The 20,805-nt window shown below is 43.6% G+C and overlaps 1 protein-coding gene across 1 annotated transcript in view; it reads left to right on the top strand.

Annotated features, from left to right (window-relative positions):
* The window catches only part of LVRN (laeverin), a 68,898-nt gene that overhangs the window by 18,871 nt on the left and 29,222 nt on the right, over positions 1–20,805 (top strand). The window contains exons 2-6 of the mRNA XM_082725073.1: positions 293–435; positions 2,534–2,673; positions 7,146–7,272; positions 15,323–15,477; positions 16,908–17,021. Coding sequence (XP_082581199.1) covers positions 293–435; positions 2,534–2,673; positions 7,146–7,272; positions 15,323–15,477; positions 16,908–17,021 — 679 coding nt within the window. The remainder of the gene's footprint in view (positions 1–292; positions 436–2,533; positions 2,674–7,145; positions 7,273–15,322; positions 15,478–16,907; positions 17,022–20,805) is intronic.

Here is a 20,805-nt window from a genome sequence, read left to right on the forward strand (position 1 = left end):
GTTCCTATTTTGTTTGCACAGGGTTTTAAAGGCATATGATGTAATGAAGTAAATAGTGTTTTGTGGTCAAAAATTAAATAGGTCCTTTGTATTTTAGGTCTTACAAGAATTCCAAGGTGTGGTGAGAAGGAAAATGTGTGTGTTTTAACTGGAAGGGCAGCGAGGAAGATGAAGGGAAACATTCTAGATCCTTACTGAATATAATTATAAGCCGTCATCCCTCCGTATTTTTTTTTTGTTTCCCCTAATTTGAAACAAAAATAAATAGATTTTTCCCAAAAATGTATTGCAGGGCCCTTTTGGCATCTCAGATGGAACCCACGTTTGCCAGGAGTGTGTTTCCTTGTTTTGATGAGCCAGCTCTAAAGGCAACTTTTAATGTTACAATTATTCATGATCCGAGCTATGTGGCCCTTTCCAACATGCCAAAGCTGGGTAAGTAATGTTTCCTGTCCTCGTGTATACGTGTATATTAATGATACATAGGTATGTGTATGTATACAGGCCTATATTTGTGTACGTATATATATTTAACTCTCTAATACCTTTTTAAAAAAAGATTTTATTTATTTATTTGACACAGAGAGAGAGATCACAAGTAGGCAGAGAGGCAGGCAGAGAGAGAGAGGAGGAAGCAGGCTCCCCGCTGAGCAGAGAGCCCGATGCAAGGCTCGATCCTAGGACCCTGAGATCATGACCCGAGCTGAAGGCAGAGGCTTTAACCCACTGAACCACCCAGGCGCCCCTGTAATACCTTTATCAACAGCTTTTCTAGACCATGCATTGGCAGGGTATTATAATTAGGGAAAGCGGGCACTTAGGGTCCATATCAGCACCAGCATCTCAATGATGGTAAATCTCGATTCTTTCTGCATTGCAAACTGGGGACACCACGTTGTTCTTATTCCTTGGCGGCCCGTCTGCCTGCAAATTTGGCCTTCCATATCGATCATCAGTGATAACAGGCCAGCAGACTTGGTCTGAATCTGGTGCACAGATGTGTTTCATTTGGCTCACATGATTTTTCCCCTCTTCGGATTGAACTTCTAAAAATCCAGAGATTTCTCATAAAAATCAAGATCTTTTCCTTCCTTGTAAACTTAGAAGATCCAAGGACCCCAGGCATGCAGGTCCTTCGTGAGAGCAATAGTTAGAGCTCACGAGAGGCTGTCGGCTGCGGATGGCCCCCCAGTCCCCACCACTGTGGTCCCCACCACTCCCTGTGACTGACTGTATGCCAGCCCCATTCACACCAGATATCCGGTCCCCGGCTTTAAAGACCAAGACTGCCTCCACAGAAGACTTTGCTGAAACCTGACGATGGTCAGATTGCCCTTCCTTGACCTTCTGTGGGCCTGGGAGGCTCTAGATGAAGTGTTCTGAGAGCTGGACGGGTCTAGGAAACAAAATGGTGGAAAAGAGAAGAGGTGGGTTGTCTCTTAGTTGCCTCCTAGTTCCCGTGGATTTAGCACTCCATCAGTATTGTTCAAGATACTGATTCAGAGGAAAGATGCTGTCCTTAGATCTTCCTAATGCTGTTTCTTCATTTGTTTTTAATTGAAGTATCATGGACATAAGCAATTACATGAGTTTCAGAGGTACGTCATAGAGATTTGACGAATATGTGACATTAAGAACTGTTCATCATGATAAGTGTAGTCACCTTCTGTCACCATACAAAGTTAGGATTCTTGATGACATTCTCTATGCTGTACAATCTATCACCATGGCATTAATATATATTTTTAAGATTATTTATTTTAAGAGAGAGAAAAGAGAGAGCATGCTAGCAGGGGGAGGGGTAGAGGCAGAGGGAGCTGGAGAATCTCAAGCAGGCTCCATGCTGAGCACAGAGCTCAAGGCAGGGTTCGATCTCACAACCCTGAGGTCATGACCTGAGCCAAAACCAAGAGTCAGACGCTTAACCTACCGAGCCACCCAGGCGCCCCTCCGTGGCATTGATTTTATCACTGGAAGTCTGTAGCTGTGGATCACCTTCACCCCCCCCTTTTTTCTTTTAAAGATTTTATTCATTCACTTGATAGACAGAGATCACAAGCAGGCAGAGAAGCAGGCTCCTTCCTGAGCAGAGAGCCCCATGCAGGGCTCAATCCCAGGATGCTGAGATCATGACCCGAGCTGAAGGCAGGGGCTTTAACCCACTGAGCCACCCAGGCGCCCCCACCTTCACCCCTTTTGCCCACTTCCCCAAACCCTGTCCCACTGGCCACCGCCATTTTATTCTCTGTATTTATGAGCCTGTTTCCAGTTTTTTTGCTTGTTGGTTGGTTGGTTCATGTGTTTTGCTTTTAAAATTTCACACATCAGTGAAATCATATGGTGTTCGTCTTTCTCTGACTTGTTTCACTTCATATGGTTTTGATGAGTTTGGGATGGAGAAAGCCAAACGGCTCAGACTCTGGGGACTGGCTGGGAGGAAGTCACTGGGTGACACACGCCCGGACACATCGTTTCAAAGGTGGCTGTTAGTGCTTCGGTTTGCAGTGATCTGGACTGAAATTGGTTTCCATAGGTCAGTCTGTGAGGAGAGACACGAACGGAAGCGCGTGGACCGTCAGTACCTTTTCCACGACGCCCCACATGCCGACTTACTTAGTGGCTTTGGCCGTATGTGACTATGCCTACGTGGACAGAAGCGAAAGGGGCAAGGAGGTGAGTGAGGAAGACCATCCAGGTAAGGGTGCCTCCGTCCTGGCTGCGATGGTTGGGCCGTTCCTTCTGCATCCGCGAGGGTCACACCTCCATCTCCCATCGTCCCCTCCTGGCGGCCCCTTTGGCTGTTTGCAAGCTCTGTTGAAACTCTTAGTTTGGGGAGCCTCTGAGGGGCTCAGTCAGTTAAGCATCTGCCTGTAGCTCCGGTCATGATCTCGGAGTCTTGGGATTGAGTTCCCCATTGGGATCCATGTTCCGGGGGGCGGGGTCTGCTTCTCCCTCTGCCCCTGTTCCTGATCATGCTGGCTCCCTCTCTCCCGAATGAATAAATAACATCAAGAAAAGAAGAACAAAAGAACTGAAGGAAGGGAAGGGAGGGCAAGACAAGGGCAAAGGCAGGGAAACGGAAAAGGAAAGGAAACTTCACAGACGGGATGCCACGGCTCCCCCACACCAGCGCCTCGAAGCTCAGGTATGCCGGCCGTTTAGTCCATGAGGTGACTGCAGCCTTGAAGGGGGGTGACAGTGTGTCCGGCATCCCCAACAGCCCCAGGTCCCAGCCGGGAACAACCCCCGTGGGGGAAACGGTGCCTGCAAGTGATGAATCAGGGCTGTGGGCTGGCTCAACTCAGGGGCACCCGGCACTTCTCCGGAGCTGGGTGACGGAGGTGCCCTGTCCCAACACCTTGTTTCTGCCCAGTTATGCCTGCCCTCTGTAGTCACCTTGGGGGCAAATAATCCGGGTACCTGCAGCAGTCCTTCACCTGCTGGCTCACGGCTCACCCTGGAGCAGGGAGGGAAGTAAGGCCAATTCTGCGAGCTGTGCTCTTTCTCCTGGCGTCCACCTCCCAGAGCTGAGGACAATCAAGCCCCCAGAGTGGGCGGAGACTCTGTCCTGGGCCAGCATTTTCCAGGCATGTTCCTAGTGGCTATAACCTGACCATTGAGATAGAAATAATACCTCTTCCTCTCCTGCACACCTGGCCTTGTACTGTGGAGTGGACAAGCCTCTGGCCAGGGAGAAAATCACTCCCTCCCAGCTACTCCTCCGAAGGTTGAATGAACTGTACCGACTCCCAGGCAAACTGCAGCTTCTCCTCAGCTCTTGGCTGCAGCCTGATTTCTTTCTTCCCAAAGGGACACTGGTGGGACCTTCAGATTCACAGGTGGAACACAGGCCACATGAAACCTTCAAGACCCCTCCTGACAAATCTCCTCAGGCATGATGTGAAACACCCGCTTCGGACCTGGCATGACGGAGTTACCCAAGGGGGTGTGTCAGCTTCCGCAGCTCAAGTGGCTTGTGGCTCTCGGGGCTGCCCTTTCACAGAAAGTCTGAGAAAAAGGGGCCCGTCCACTTCTTGGTGAAAGATAGCCCTGCAAAGAAAACCAGCTGTCACTGAAGCAAAGAGGAAATGGAACGGGCCTAAGAGAAGCATGTTCTTCGCCAGAACATTGAAACTTGGGATGAATTTATCAGTGGAATGCTGCATTTGGCGCAGGCTCAGCTCTCTACAAAGGGAAGGAGTCCGCCGTCTATCCTACAGGGGAACCAGAATGTTCTCTTGGAAGAGGTCCGGATGATACAAACAATTGCTTGTCAAGGAAGAGATAAAAATTTAGTGAGATTGAAAAGGCGGTTAATCCTTGACACGTGGAAACACTGACCTAAGGTTGAGTAGACCTTAGTGCACACAGGCACGTGTAAAAATTTTCAAATTCTCTAAGGTGTTGAGGTCTGCTGGGTGCAGGGAGGACCCCAAGATCACACTGGGGGGTGGCGAGCTGTGATTTTGAAGGAGCTTTACAGCTGTATCTCCCAAGTATTCCTCACTGTTTGGTGTTAGTCCCGCCCCCATGCAGGTTGAAGTCTCCATTGTCAGCCTCCCCTTCAGCTTATAAGATGGTAGTTTAGGGGAGGAGCTTTTGAAACTGAAAGTCGATCCTACAGAGGTTCAGTTATTTCCCCAAATGTTGCAGTGAAAAATGCATCCACCTTGAATGCAGGGGGAAGGTGTGTTCTTTCCACTGAGCTTGGGTGTGGGCTTGGGTGCCGCCATCTTCCCCTGGCCTGGAACTAGACGTGGGGGTGGGGTGAGCGCAGTGTAGGGGCAGGGCTGAATCCTGGGGCCTCCTTCCCAGGAGAAGGAGGCCTCTGCAGCGTGGGGGAGGCCGAAAAGCACGAGGTCAGAAGCCCCAGAAGCAGGTAGTTGCATTCTGTGAAAAGGGAACATTCCTGAAGACCTCACATAATTCCAAATTCACATAGTTCAAGACAAATTTCCCAGCAGAAATACAAGCAGAGGAAGGTGAATGTGTTCTTGGAGCTCAGCATTCTGCAAATATTGCTGTCCTACTTTTCATCTTTCTAGCGTTTTCTCTGGTGTTCAGCAGAGAACTCCTTCTCAAATTGACGGTATTCATGTCAGGACAATTACCTTAATTCCCTCATTTATAACTTTCTTTCTTTCTTTCTTTCTTTTTTTTTAAAAGATTTTATTTATTTATTTGACAGAGGTCACAAGTAGGCAGAGGGAGAGAGAGGAGGAAGCAGGCTCCCCACCAAGCAGAGAGCCTGATGCGGGGCTCAATCCCAGAACCCTGGGATCATGACCTGAGCCGAAGGTGGAGGCTTAACCCACTGAGCCACACAGGCACCCCCTCATTTCTAACTTTCATTCCAGGGTTTGTTGAGTTTCGTGTGTGTTCCCTGGCATTGATGCTAGCAACCCCATCAATGCTATTGTCGTGGCATAGATAATGATTGCATATTGAAATAATAACGAGGGGCACCTGGGTGGCTCAGTCGTTAAGCATCTGCCTTTGGCTCAGGTCATGATCTCAGGGTCCTGGGATGCAGTCCCTCATCAGGCTCCCTGCTCAGCGGGGAGCCCGCTTCTCCCTCTTCCTCTGCCTTTCTCCCTGCTTGTGCTTGCTCTCTCAAATAATTACAATATTTTATAAATAATAATAATGAATGCCAATAATAAAACAGAAACAAAGGAGCCACCAGAGTGGCAAAATCAGTTCCCAAAGGCCCCAACAATAGCTCAATCACATTAAACTAACAAACCAAGGCAGGGTTGTCTCTTTACCTACGAAAGAGGAAATATCATAAACAGAGACTGTGATTCAGTTACACCACGGCTGTAAAATCATAAAACTCCTGGTGAACTTCTTTGAATGAAGGGAATTATAGCCTTATTTTAAACTTTGAGGCGCGCCCTCTTCACGACCTTAGCATTAACAAGCATGAAGAAGCCATTTTAAATTTGCACGATGTGGGGGCGCCTGGGTGGCTCAGTGGGTTAAGCCTCTGCCTTCAGCTTGGATCATGATCTCAGTGTCCTGGGATCGAGCCCTGCATCGGGCTCTCCGCTCAGCAGGGAGCCTGCTTCCCTCTCTCTCTCTCTGCCTGCCTCTCTGCCTACTTGTGATCTCTCTGTCAAATAAATAAATAAAATCTTTAAAAAAAATTTTGCACGATGCGGACACCTGCAACCCGTACCACACTGTATAAGCCCTGCTAACTGCACAGTTCTGTTTGGGAACACTGGAAATAGGTCCTAAAAAGGGGAAGCAAGGGTCCAAGATGCCCTTTCATTCAAAGACAGAGTCTACACTTCTTGTCGGGGTAGATACGGGTACAAGGACCACTTCGAGTTCTCGAAGTTAGACGTGTTACTGGGAAACATTGAAATGACCGTTTCCAGAGAATCACTGCTCACATCGTAGCCAACAGCCTTCTGGATCTTCTCCAGGGCTACATGTACACGTTTCTGGTTGACTCTGGAACAACACAGATTGGAGCCCAGCAGGACCGCTTATACACAGATTTTGTGTCTAGTTCAGCCCTGTAAGTGTATTTTCTCTTCCTTACGATTTCCTTAATAATGTCTTTTCTGTAGCTTACTTTCTTGTAAGAAGCAGTGTGTAACAGAGAGATGAAATATGTGTTAAGTGACTGTTCCCGTGATCAGTAAGGCTTTCAGTCTTACTGATAGCAGCTCTATTAACAGTTAAGTTTTTGGAGACCCAAGAGTGATCTGTGGGTTTGTTTTTTTTTTTAAATTTTATTTATTTGTCAGAGAGAGAGTGAGTGAGAGCGAGCACAGGCAGACAGAGTGGAAGGAAGAGTCAGAGGGAGAAGCAGGCTCCCTGCAGAGCAAGGAGCCCGATGTGGGACTCGATCCCAGGACGCTGGGATCATGACCTGAGCCGAAGGCAGCTGCTTAACCAACTGAGCCACCCAGGCGTCTCGATCTGTGGGTTTTTGACTGCATAAGGTCGGCACTCCTCTAACCCCCCCCCCAATGCTGTTCAGGGGTGACTTGCCAATGTTCTGTTCCATAGCTTCTTCTGGAAAGGTAAGGCTTGGACTCTAGAGCATTCAGGGAACTGGTGCAGGCAGGCCCCCCATTGCCAAAGTCACGACTGCTTTTCCTAATCGCCACTGAATTGTTTTGATTTAGATACGCATCTGGGCCCGGAAAGACGCCATCGAGAATGGAAATGCAGACTTTGCTCTGAACATCACAGGTCCCATCTTCTCTTTCCTAGAAGATTTATTTAACATTAGTTACCCTCTTCCCAAAACAGGTGAGTCGTCTTCCTTTTCCGATGCAATGGGTTTCCTATTATGGGGGCCCCAGGTTAAGGTCAAAGGGTACACAGAGGCGCCTCCCAGGGCCCACTGTCTCCATTTAACTGCTCTTTTGGGGGCAGCCCTGCCTGCCTCCCAGCCTCGTGTCCTACACCTTCCTGAACACGGAGGGGCCTGTCTGCTATTTCTCTGTACAATGCTGTGTGCCCAGTCCTCAGGATTTAGATTCCTTTGTGTCCTCAGAATTTAGATCCCTCCTGGGTAGTCACTGCCAGCCTCCCAGCCCCCAGCCCCGGCTCCCTCTCTTCCATTCTGTCCTTTCCTCTTCCCATACACGGGAGTGAGGTGATATTCTGGACCCTTTTAGCGGGCCTACGTGGGTTCCTCCCGTTCCCATGAATGAGGGTTTTGGGGTGGTGGTGGTTTTCTGCGGGGTGGGGTTTGTTTGGGTTCTGTTTGTTTTTATTCCTACTTTTTAGCTGTGAGTCATGGGGTGAGGACGTGAGGTCCTGTCTGTCAACGTTTGCTGTGTAAAATTGGAATCACGTGTGAACACTAGGATCCTGGAGGAAACACGGAAATGCTTTATTGGTTATAGATCGACAGTGTGTGTCTTTCAAATTGTGTGAGTCACTCAGCTTAGAAAGTCGCCCAGTGTTTTCTCTGTCTACGGTGAGAGTATATCGTGCAAATATATTTAATTCCTCTGACATATTATGTGAAGTCTTGGGAAACGTGTGCCCTATCAACACAGGCAGAGGGTGGAAGAAGGTAGGAAGTCCCTGTCTGGGAAGTCCAGCCTCCTGAACTCTGTCCGGCGAGCTGAGGGCACTGCTGGCTCAGGAGCAATGGGGCATGAGGCCGGCTTGGCCCAGGCAGGGATCCCAGAAGTGAAATCTGTCCTTTTGGGAGTTGGGGGCATCAGAAGCCTAGCCTTGGAGGCTTCTGAGGCCGGAGGATCTCAAGATGACCCTTGTCTAGGCAAGAAAAGTTCCACACTCTGCTCCGTAAAGCACCCCCTCCATCCAACTAGCCCCTCCATTTACCTCCATCCCCACCTCCCTGTGTCCCCTGTGCTCCCTAGTTTGTACCACCACCGTCTTCGCCCAGCAGCCCTCACTGGGTTACGCTCGCTCCTGCCCCCTCATTTCCACCTCCCACCCTGAGGCCCAGGGGATCTTTCCCTAATGAAATCCAACGACCATATCACTGTCCTCATTAAAACCTCTCCCTGGCTTCCCATTGGCCTGAAGATCAAGTCCAGACTCTACTCTGTCTTTACAACATGGATCTCTTGCCACACTCTCAGGGCTTTCAGCAATTCTTCAGAGTTGGAAGGAGGCTGTGCCCACCTCCCCCCACCCCATGCCCCACCCCCCGCCCCGTCCCCTCCTCCACCTTCCTCTTCTCCTCTCTCCCAGGCTCTCTTACATGGGCACTTTGAACATCCAGCGATGAAGTCTCCCCAGCTGGTTAATTCGTATATTTCTCCACTCAGCACCTCCTCCTCCAGGCAGCTTTCCCTGACTCCCTTTTCCTCATGCTTCCACAGAATCCTGTGCACTTCTCTATTCGAGCTCTTGACTTAACTGGATCCTAATTGTCACTCCGACCCCCACCCCCAGCCTTGCCTGCTCTCCATTAGATCAAGAGTAACCTGGGCTTGGGATCTGACTCTTTTTTTTTTTTTTTGGTACCCTCAGAGTCTATGGATAATTCTTCTTTCAGAATAGTAAACAGTAAACTCTGTGTGTGTGTGTGTGTGTGTGTGTGTGTGTGAAGGGAATAAATATGTGCAATTTGTTCAGTAATTCCATGTAAATTCTGACTAGATTGTCAGCTTCTGGAAATCAGGGTTATAGTTGGCACATTTCTATATCCTTCATAGCCTCTCAACCGACGTGACACACAGGTGGCCCTTGATCACAACCATCAAAATGACAGGTGATTAAAATAAGGAGATTTTCTATTACTGGATCTTTAAGAGAAACATAAATGAATGTTTTCTAGTTATTTTAACTCTTGGTCGAGCCATTTAAAAAAACACAAAACAGTGAGGGAATCGGCTTCCCCTCTGCCTACTGCTGCCTTGCTCGGGCTCTCTCTCTTGTTCTCTCTCAAATGAATAAATACTTTAAAAAATAATAATAAATATGGGCTCTTAAGATTTTCAGACTATTTTAGTTTTTTTTTTAAGATTTATTTATTTACTTGAGAGAGAGAGGGAGAGACAGTGTGTGTATCCATGAGAGCCAGGGGGAGAGGCAGAGGGAGAGAGACAAGCAGACTCCCCACTGAGTGAGGAGCCTGACACAGGGCTCGACCTCAGGTCACTGAGATGATGACATGAGCCAAAAATCAAGAGTCCAGTGCTTGACCGTCTGAGCCACCTAGGGAACCCATCTTGGTGCTTTTTTAGTACAAGAGAAGCAGGTGACTGGGACTCTGAGTAGCTGAGTTGAGGGTGGTAGCTTCAGGATGTAGAAGCAAAAGCCACGAATCACCAAGCACGAGACAATAGGCTGGCTAAATAAAAGTCTTAAGAGAAAGAAGATTAAGAAGTGGTAATGGGAGTAGCCTAAATATATAAAGATCCCCTGCAAATAAATAAAAAAATACAGAAGAAAAAATAAGGAAAAGACACACAAATTTATGTTTTATGGAAGAAGGAACACATGTGGCTAATAAACTTATACAGATTATTTAACCCCATTAGTAATCTAAGAAATGAATGCCCAAGGCCACGGCGATGCACCATTTTATGTCTACTCGCTTGTTAAAAAGGCATCTAACAAATGCCAAATGGTAGAAAAATGGCCTTGTTGAAAGGAGTATCAATTGTCACAACTTTGAAATGTATTTATTATCTTGTGATGTTGATCATTAGAATACCTTAAATCTCAGTAATTCCATTTCTAAGTTTATCTCCAAGAAGAATTTGAGCACACATGTACCCGAAGACATGTACAAGAATATTCATAGCTATACTTTTTATAATATAGCCCCAGACAGAAAGCCACCAAAATGGCTATCGTTAGGAGAATGGGTAGATAAATTATGTTTCATTCACACAACAATAACAAAAAAAACCTCTATAACAATGAAAATGAAACATTTTTTTTCCCAAAGTTTAAAAACAAAACCCCCCAACCTTGAGGATAATGACTTAGCTGCTGGAAGAAGACACTATAGCGTGAGTTGAAAAGGAGCTCAAAGAGAGATGTAAGTCTGCTCTTCTCAAAGTTCGGCAGCTTTGGAATCATCCAGAAGACTTGTTAAAACACAGATGCTGACCCAAGAATTTCTGTTTCAGGAGATCTGTGGTTGGCCTCAGAATTCTTATCACTATTAAGTTCCCAGGTGGTGCTGATGCTGCTGGTCTGGGAGTCACAGTATGAGTTCTTGGCAGCATTCTCAATTAGGGGTTGGCGAGCGATCAGATCTGGCCCACTGCCCTTTTCTGGATGGCCCACGAACTCAGAGCGGTGTTCATGTTTCTTAAATGGCAAAAAAAAAAAAAAAAAAAAAAAAAAAAATCAAAAGGAGAATATTTTGTGACACATGGAAACTATATGAAATTCAAATCTCAAGGTCCATAAATAAAGTTTTATTGGGACACAGCATACCTATTTGCCTACATAGTGTCTACAGATGTTTTTGCTCTGCAATGCTCGAGTTAAAGATGTGACAGAAAACATATGGCCCACAAAGCTGGAAATATTTCCTATCTGGCTCTTTAAAAGAGGGTTAGCCAGCCCTTACTCTAAAGGGAGAGAGGCAGATTCATGGGTATTTATATCATTATTTTACTTTTTATTTTATTTTATATTTGAGATTTTATTTATTAGAGAAAGAGATAGTGAGAGACAGCATAAACAGGGAAGGAGAGGGAGAAGCAGGTTCCCCACGAGCAGGGAGCCCAATGCGGGGCTCAATCCCAGGACCCTGAGATCATGACCCGAGCCAAAGGCAGGCTCTTAACCGACTGAGCCACCCAGGTGCCCCTGTGTCATTATTTTAAAATAATGAGGTAATCATTAAAATAAAATAAAATAGGGCCTTCTGTGAGCCAGCATTGCTAGTTGATCAAGAAACAAGAATTTGCTTACTCCCAGAATTGTGCATTGAAGGTAAACCCCCCCCCCACCTTTTTTTTTTTTTTTTTTGTAAACATTATCAGGATTTAATAAGGAATATCTTTTTTAGAGTTGGTTAAGATTGGACCGCGAGGCTGGGGGCATTCATAGATTAAACGGAGGTTGCGTGTGGGTCCCAAACAACTCAAGCAGAGAATGGTTCGGCTGTAATAGAGAGCAAAAAGCATTGGCTTGAGTGGAGGCCCGCGGTGTTTGCGAGGAAAGTGGGTGGGTTCATGGAGTAGGGGGGTGGCTGCCTGTTAAGGAAAAGGGAGGTAGAAGAGTGCCAACCTAGGCTTAGCAATGAAGTACACCCAAGGATAATAGAGCATGAACTAGATAGAGGAGGCTAGGTAAGGGCTTGGATACCTTTTACTGCACACACCAACTTCAACCATGTATAAATAAACGTAATATATCGAACACAGCACAGAGCACTCCTGTGGCAAACCTAGCGTGCACTATGAAAATGGAATTTCTTCTATTAGCAAAACAAGTTAAAATGTTTTCTTGTTCTTCTAGGTTTATTTTGGGTGGGGGAGGGGCAAAAGGAGAGGGAGAGAGAATCTGAAGCAGGCTCCATACCCAGCTTATTGCTGCGATCGATCTCACAACCCTGAGATCACAACCTGAGCCAAAGTCAAGAAATGGATGCTTAACCAACTGAGCCACCCAGGTGCCTCTCTTCTTCTAGTTTTAAAACTAATAAACGATCACACCATAGAAAATTTGGAAAAATCAGAAAACGCACAAAAAAGGATAAAAATATCCCAAAATATTTAAGTTTACCAAAGAAACCATAAACAAATTTGAAAGGCAAATCACAAGCTGGTAAAAATATCTGAAGCATATATCACAAGTAACTAGATAACTTTTCTCATATCTAAAAAAACCTCTAACACATCAAAATAAGAAAAACAAAAACGTGAACCATTCACTAAAGAAATAATTCAAGTAGCCAAAAATCTTATTTAAAATGCTCTGCTTCATTATCAGAAACACAAATTAAAGCAATGATATAACTTAATCTTTCAAATGGGTAAGAGGGTTAAAAATTACTACTGCTAATATTAGTCTTAATAATGGAGTACAGGCTCAGAGATAAGGCTACCACTCAGAGATAAGGCAGCTAATGTTTTGGTGTCTGTTTTCCTGCTGTCTGTAGTAATCTCAATCTCTATATATGCGTCTTCGTTTTTAACAAAAATGGAACCATAGTATCGAGACTGTTCTTTAATGGCCTTTTGTTTTGTTTTGTTTTGTTTTAAAAGGTAACTGTAAGTGGCAACATGATGCAGATAACTGTTCTTTTGTATTGTCATTTTATTTTTTTATATTTTTAACAGATGTATTCATTTATTCCAAGAGAGAGAGAGAAAGACAGAGTGTGTGTGTGTGTGTGTGTGTGTGTGTGTGTGTGTGTGTGTGTGTGTGTTTGTAAGCAAGGGGATGGGAAGAGGGAGTGGGAGAGTCCCAAAGACTCCACAGTGAGCAGGGAGCCTGACATGGGGCTCAATGGCAGGACCCCGAGAATATGACCTAAGCTAAAACCAGGAGTCTAGACACTCAACTGACTGAGCCACCCAGGTCCCCCTATACTGTCATATTTAAAACACAGAATGCCTACATATCAATTTGGCAAAATAATTTATTTAAATCCTCTGGTTAAACATTTGGACTAATTGCATACCCTCTCCCATTTTGGGGCTACTTTAAGAACACCAAAGAAAAGCGCAGAGAATGTTTATAAATATCCATGCTATTTGTCTTATAAATCCCCAAAGTTGAGTGAGTTAGTCAAAGGTAGGAACATTTTTAAAAATTATGAAGGGTTTTTCTGCTCACTCCAGAAAGATTGTAGCAATCACACTGTAACCAACAGGTGATATGCCAATTTTCCTGTACCTCATTATTAAGATTAATATTAGCAGTACTAATTTTTAATCCTCTTACCCATTTGAAAGATTAAGTTATATCATTGCTTTAATTGATGTTTCTGATAATGAAGCAGAACATTGTAAGTAAGATTTTTGGCTACTTGAATTCTTTCTTTAGTGAATTGTTCACATTTTTGTTTTTCTTTGACAGGTTAAAGTTTTTTAGATATGAGAAAAGTTATCTAGTTACTTGTGATATATGCTTCTATTGGGGTCTGTTATCAAAGAAACAAGACTGAGACAAAGTGAAAGTTATGTAAAGCTTTATTCTGTGCCAAGCATTAGAAGTCAGACTGACTGGCCAGGGCCGCCTCTGAAGAGAGCGACCCCATCCTGATCTCACAGGCTGGTTTTATAGAGCATAACAGTAGACCTCAAGGCACGTGGCTTCTATTGTTAGGACGTTTACTCCAGGAATCGATACCTGGAACCAGTACCAGGAACTACTGGGGCATTTACTCCTGGAATGAAGTCCGTGGATGTAAACAACAATATGGCTACCTAGGCAATATGGAGTCGCTCTGGCTAAGCAGGCCCTAATAGTTAAACAGGTTTTAACATTAAATTGGCCCTAACACTTCAGATATTTTTACCAGTGTGTGATTTGCCTTTCAAATTTGTTTATGGTGTCTTTTGGTAAACTTAAATATTTCAATTTTAACTAGACTACTTCTGGGGCACCTAGGTGGCTCAGTCAGTTGGTTAAGTGTCTACCTTTGGCCCAGGTCATGATCCTGGGGTCCCAGGATCCAGCCCTGCATTGTTGGGGTTCCCTGTCAGCTCAGTGGGGAGCCTACTTCTCTCTCTCTAACCCCTCCTCCTGCTCACGCTCTTTCAAACTATCTCTCTCTCAAATAAATAAAATATTTTAAAAAATTAACGAGACTCTTTTTTAGAGCTACTTGTAGGTTCAAGGAAAATGACACAGCAAATATAGGCAATTCTTTTTTTTTTTTAAGATTTTACTTATTTATTTGACAGGGATAACAAGTAGGCAGAGAGGCAGGCAGAGAGAGAGAGCGTGGGAAGCAGGCTCCCTGCTGAGCAGAGAGCCCCATGTGAGGCTTGATCCCAAGATCATGACCTGAGCTGAAGGCAGAGGCTTAACCCATCGAGCCACCCAGGCGCCCCTGCTATAAACATTCTTGTGCCAGTTTTTGTGTGGACTTAAGTTTCCAGCTCATTTGGGCAAATAACCTCAATTGCTAGAATGTGGGCCAGCCTTTATTTATAAATTTCATAAGAAACTGGCAGACTGTCTTCTGGTGTGGCCGTTACCATTTTGCCTTCCCACCATCAATGAGAGAGTTCCTGCCAGTCCAGATCTTTTCCAGCCTTCGGGAGTGTGCTTTGGATTTAAACCACCCAAATAGGTGTATACTAGTATCTCATTGTTTTAATCTGCAATATTCCAAGGACACAGGATGCAGAACATCTTTTCACACGTGTATTTGCCAGCTGCCTATCTTATGCAAAGAAATGTCTCTCCAGATTGATTGTTTGCCAATTTTGTAAAGCTTATTTTTTTTTTAAGATTTATTTATTATTTATTTGACTGAGATCACAAGTAGGCAGAAAGGCAGGCAGAGAGAGAGGAGGAAGCAGGCTCCCCGCTGAGCAGAGAGCCTATGCGGGACTTGATCCCAGGACCCTGGGATCATGACCCGAGCTGAAGGCAGAGGCTTTAACCCACTGAGCCACCCAGGTGCCCCTAAAGCTTATTTTTTATGGTGACGTTTTAAGATTTCTCTCTCCAGGTCCTTTATCAAAAGTATTCGCTTTTCAGACAGTCTAAACCATTTGTCTTCTGGCTTCTGTCTTTGGTATCCGTCTCCTCTCCCTCACAATATAAATATTCACTTGTATGTTCTTTTAGTAATTTTATGATTTCATTTGGAGATCATTATATCTGGGAATCTCAGACTTTTTTGGAAGAGATGATTTCATTTTTCCCTCCATTTAAATCCACTTAGATATAATTGCCTTGCCTACTTTTGACAACAGCGCCATGGAAAACTGGGGACTATTGATATTCGATGAGTCATTATTGTTGATGCCACCGAACGATCAAGTAACAGACAAAAAGGCTGTGATCTCCTTCATTCTCTCCCACGAGATCGGACATCAGGCACGTGGTAAAATGGTCTTTCTTACTTCACTTATTTCCCATGAAGAGAATCCCCAGCTGCTCTGCCCAGGAGAGCAAAAAAACTAAACAACACCTCGATGGTACACCTGATTTTAAAAAACTATTCGAGAAGTCGGACAGTGAAGGCAGGTTCTGTGTAGTCAGATCTTGCGTGAACGTGAACTGTTGGTGTTGGATCAGACCTTCCAGGCCCATTGGGAGGTCAGGTATTTACATCCAAAAGTAAGCCACTCCCCAGAACCCTCTTCAGGGGAAGTACGCCAACCAGAGCTATGATTGTTTTCATTCCATCTTAACATAAGGGATGTCCAAAAAGGCCACTGACAGATGCCCACCTTTCCTCAGGAGATTGTTATGAACTTTGTTTTTGCTTTGTTTGAAGAGGAACTCAAGGGATACAGGGAACTGGTTAACATGTCAGTGAGATGAGCAGTCATTAGTCCTCAAGCCACATACCCAAAAGGGACGTAAACAAGGATTTATTTCATTAGATCTGTGCTTCCATAATGTGATTTTAGAACTTTAGTTTTGTTTTATGGAGGTTCTCACATCTGCTTTTTGACCTTGACTTCGTTAATACAGGTTTGTTCGGAAAGAAGTGATCTAAACTAGGAAATTGTTCTCTTCTTGTTACGTGGATCCACAATAAGTTTTGGGAAAGAACGACTTACTGGGAGAGAATAATACCGTGTTGCGTAAACACAAACTTTGATAAGTTTCGATCAGTCCCTGCCCCGCCCAGCAATGCCATTTTTTAGGATTGCTCAAGCGGCCCATAGTTCTGGAAGACCAGCTGCTAGCTATTAACGTGTGACAGCTGTTGCAAGAATTTGATTAAATACTAGGGCACAGATTAGTTGGTGTTAGAAATTATTGGTTTTTTTTTTCCTGATTCCATTCATCATCCATTTGACACTTTGTTAAGCCCAAATAGAAAATAATTATAGCAGAACGCACGAGTGCCTTGGACATGACACAGATCAAAACATGCTCTTAACACAACTGCTTCCAGCAAAATTCTAATGTAGTCTAGAGTCTAAGATGCTGTAATCAGTAGGTGTTAAGTGAACATTCCAGACTTCTGCTTTATTTAAATTAATATAACTCTTGGGGAAGCGGACAGTTTCAGACCTGCTACTCCAGCTTACCTTTATCTTTGAGCATGACCGTTCAAAAACAAAAATTGCTTTCAATTGTTGGATGTGAAATTCTTCTTTCAAAGAAATGCATGACTGGTATCTCTTCACGTGAAAGCCACAATATGCTTTTTGGAGCCCTGTTTCCAGTTCTGTTATTGAGGGATTACAGTTTCATTATGTCTTTGACTTTATACATATTGAAACATGCAATTACAATGAATTCCTAAAATTAAACTTAAGAAAGCTCTTTTTTTCTCCCATCTCCAAAAGTGGTTTGGAAATTTGGTTACCATGAACTGGTGGAATGATGTCTGGCTCAAAGAGGGTTTTGCATCTTACTTTGAATTTGGAGTAATTAACTACTTCAATCCTAAATTCCCAAGAGTAAGTATGTCTGTTACATTTACTTATAATTGTTTCTTCTAATTATGAAACGGGTACATTTTGCTGTTTCATATGTGTACAATACAGAAAAATAGAAGGAATATTAAATTACCTGTAATACTAGAGGTGATCAGTGTTATCTTTTTTTTTAATGTTTTCTTTTTTCAGGCTTTTACTCATTAAATATTCATAAAAGTGGGTATTACTTTTTTACACAGAAACATGTAATGCCTTGTGTACTTCATATTATATCAAGAGCATATCTGCAAATCATTAAGTCATTTTTGAAAACAAGATTTTTAAGGGTTGCCTAATATTTTAGGCAGCCCTTAAAAGGTGTTATCACCTTTTATCAGCTTATCACCTTATAAGGTGTATACCTATTATCTTTCCCTACTACTGGATTTTAGGTCATTTTCCCATATTCCTGCCTAGACTCAATTCTAAAGCCACTGTAATCAGTAGCCTATGATTTTAATGATAAGTAATATGCTAATTTATATATTATAAAATATTATATAATATAGATCAGCTGGGTAACTGATATCTTATATATTATACCCAACGCCATTTTGCTATGTTGAATAAATAGCAATATGAAAATATCAATTCATGAATATGCAAATCTGATGGTTTCAACTATAAGTTCTATTTCTGGTCATTTATGTAGATTAACCAGTGCTTTTCAAGATAGCATGATGAAACAGAATTGGTTTTATTTGACTTAAAAAATTTAAATGTTTAGGGGTAACATCATTCTTTGACGTGTACCTCACTTCTTGATAACAAGCCCAAGATCCTTGCTTTCACTCTGTCCCTGCCTCTCTCCACCTTTCTGATGCTCAAGGCTGTTCAGCCTGCGGCTCCCTGGCTGTGCCTCATCCCACCTGTGTTTACAAGCTTGGTTCTTTTTTTTTTTTTTTCTTTTTTAAGATTTTATTTATTTATTTGACAGAGAGAGAGAGATCACAAGTAGGCAGAGCAGCAGCCAGAGACAGAGGGGAAGCAGGCTCCCCGCTGAGCAGAGAGCCCGATGTGGGGCTCGATCCTAGGACCCTGAGATCATGACCTGAGCCAAAGGCAGAGGCTTTAACCCACTGAGCCACCCAGGTGCCCCCCAAGCTTGGTTCTTGAGCTGTTTTTTTTTCTTTCCCCATTATTGCTCAGTATATTAATATTTGAACGACTGATTGATCTCCACTGGCCAGATCTTTATCACAGGCAAAATGTAATACCACCCAGTTTGAAGGAGATTCTAAGACAATATTTTTCCTATTCCACTGGCAATAAAATTTCCCCTTTAGGAAAGGATGAAGATGGTAGATACATGATACTTCAGTTTTGTTGATTATTTGGCAGAATTCACTGTTGGCAAACCTAACTTGGCCCCTCTGAAACATTCTCGAAAAATCCTCTTTTTTTAATGTGTTGGTGAAATTGTAGTTTGTGGGAAGCAGTCAAGTCGCAGCCTCTTCATACCCCAGTTCCATGACCCCCACACTGTGCTTTGCGGGGTTCCCATAGATGGTCCATGCCCCCTGCAGTCCAGCCCCTCCTCTTCCCCTGGGTTGGGCATCATTATGTGGATGAGGAGACGGAAGTCCTGGATGGTTGGGTGACTTGCCCAAGTCATCTGCGTGATAGGGACAGAACTGTGATTATAGCCCATTTGTCCAGGTCTTGTCTGATGATGAAGGTAATAACCATAGTAACAACAGTAATACTGCGTTTCCTGTTCTCTGAGCACTCAGGACCTATGTTCCACGTAGTGTGAGTCTTGTACGTACATCATCTTACTCGATTCCCAAAACAATCATCTGAGTGTAGTTGTCACTCTGTCTTCTAGTTGAGGAAACAGGTGTAGGAGCTTTAAGTAAGTTGTTCAAGGTCTCATGGCTACTCTGTGTTGGAGATGAGGTTCAGTTCCAGATGTCTCTGACTCTACAATCATGCCTTCACCTAACTGTGCTCTGCGGAAAACACACATAGGAGTGTTCTTGTCCCTCAAGAGTTAATGGGGTGTGTGGAGGAGTTCATTATATGACTCTTCATTTACATGAATTTTATATACATAGAGAAAGCATTAGTTGTTTTTAAAAGTTCTCTCCATATACTTTGTAGCAACAAAATTGTTTGTATCTCTGTTTTATAAGATAGAACCTATGCACGGTTCATGTCATCTATAATTGTTTATAAAAGAATTCGGTTGTATCCCAAAATAACTCTGCTTGGGTTCAATAAAAAAACCAGTTCATTCCCATGAAACAATTAGATTCACCCTTTATTTTTTCAGTTGAATGGAATATATCATTAACAGCCATAAGTTACCTCTTTTTTTTTTCTTTTTAAGATTTTATTTATTTGACAGACAGAGATCACAAGTAGGCAGAGAGGCAGGCAGAGAGAGGGGGAAGTAGGCTCCCTGCTGAGCAGAGAACCCGATGTGGGGCTCGATCCCAGGACCCTGGGATTATAACCTGAGCCGAAGACAGAGGCTTTAACACACTGAGCCACCCAGGCACCCCCATCAGTTACCTCTTAATACTACTGAAATTGGCTAAGGTATTATTGTATCTGGGGAAATTTGATGGAGATATATTACTAGTGATTTTGAAGCAAAGATGATAAGATTAACCGCTTTTTGTACCAGTTTATTTCTTTTGATCTTCGGTTTCTCAATTGCTCTTTCCTTTTTTCTTTGAAGAGTTTATTTAGTTGAGAAAGAGTGAGAGATAGAGAAAGAGAACACACACCGAGGGAGAGAGAGAAACCGATGCTCTGTAGAGCAGGGAGTCCAACGCGGGGCTCAATCCTCGGACCCTGGGATCATGACCTGAGCCAAAGGCAGGTGCTTCACTGACAGAGCCCCCCAGGCACCCCAAAGTCTGTGCTTTTAACCACAGTGATATGCCTTGTAAATTTATTATGATGAATACTGTTATATTTCTTAGGATAATAATACATTTAATAAGAATAGATATTTTTCTCTAGAATCTTGCAGCTTGCAGGAAGAAAGTAATGGTGGGTATGCAGACTCACTTTCTCCAACCATTGTATTCAGTGCCCAAATACGATTTTTAAAAAGGCTAATATCACTTTTCATATAAGTGTTTCCCTCCAGCAGGACTGGAACAGGTGGGGAGAAGAGTCACCTCATGGGAGGCCCAGAGGAGAAAGACCTTGGGGATCTTGAGGAGGAGGTGTCTGTCCTATTCATCACAGTTAACTTGTGTGAGGACAGTGACACCAAGAAGACAATAAAAGATCTTACACCAGGCAGGGAGAAGAGAGACAGACTATCCATTCCGAGGGAGATAGGGGAAATTCACAAAATATGGAAAAGGCGATGCCTAAAGGTGTTCGTTAAAATATTGTTTAAAACAGTAAGAAGCTGGAAGCAATTTAAATTCCTGGCTAATAGGGAAATGATGAAGTCAGTAATGGTTCATGGCCTCAGTGCGCCATTCCGCAGCCCCGCATTTATTTATTTTAATGTTTTGCTTTTGCAGAGTGTTGTTCTATGCTCTGCTTTGAGAAGAACGATGTCATATGTGATTTGACCACACTGTGATCTTCACTATTATGTTTTGGCTTATTAAGTCTTTGGCTTATTATATCCAACTTATGTATGTTTCATTTATAATGCAGTGGCCTTTTTTAGGGATAGTTATGAAGATGAGGTATCAGAATTTTGAAACGTATGTCGTAATGAGTAAGAAGGATAGAAGTGTTTACATCTAAATAAATACATAGGGAAAGAGATTGGAAAAACAGAGCGCTAATG

Source organism: Mustela nivalis (assembly GCF_964662115.1).
Source record: "Mustela nivalis genome assembly, chromosome: 3".
Taxonomy (NCBI): Eukaryota; Metazoa; Chordata; class Mammalia; order Carnivora; family Mustelidae; genus Mustela; species Mustela nivalis.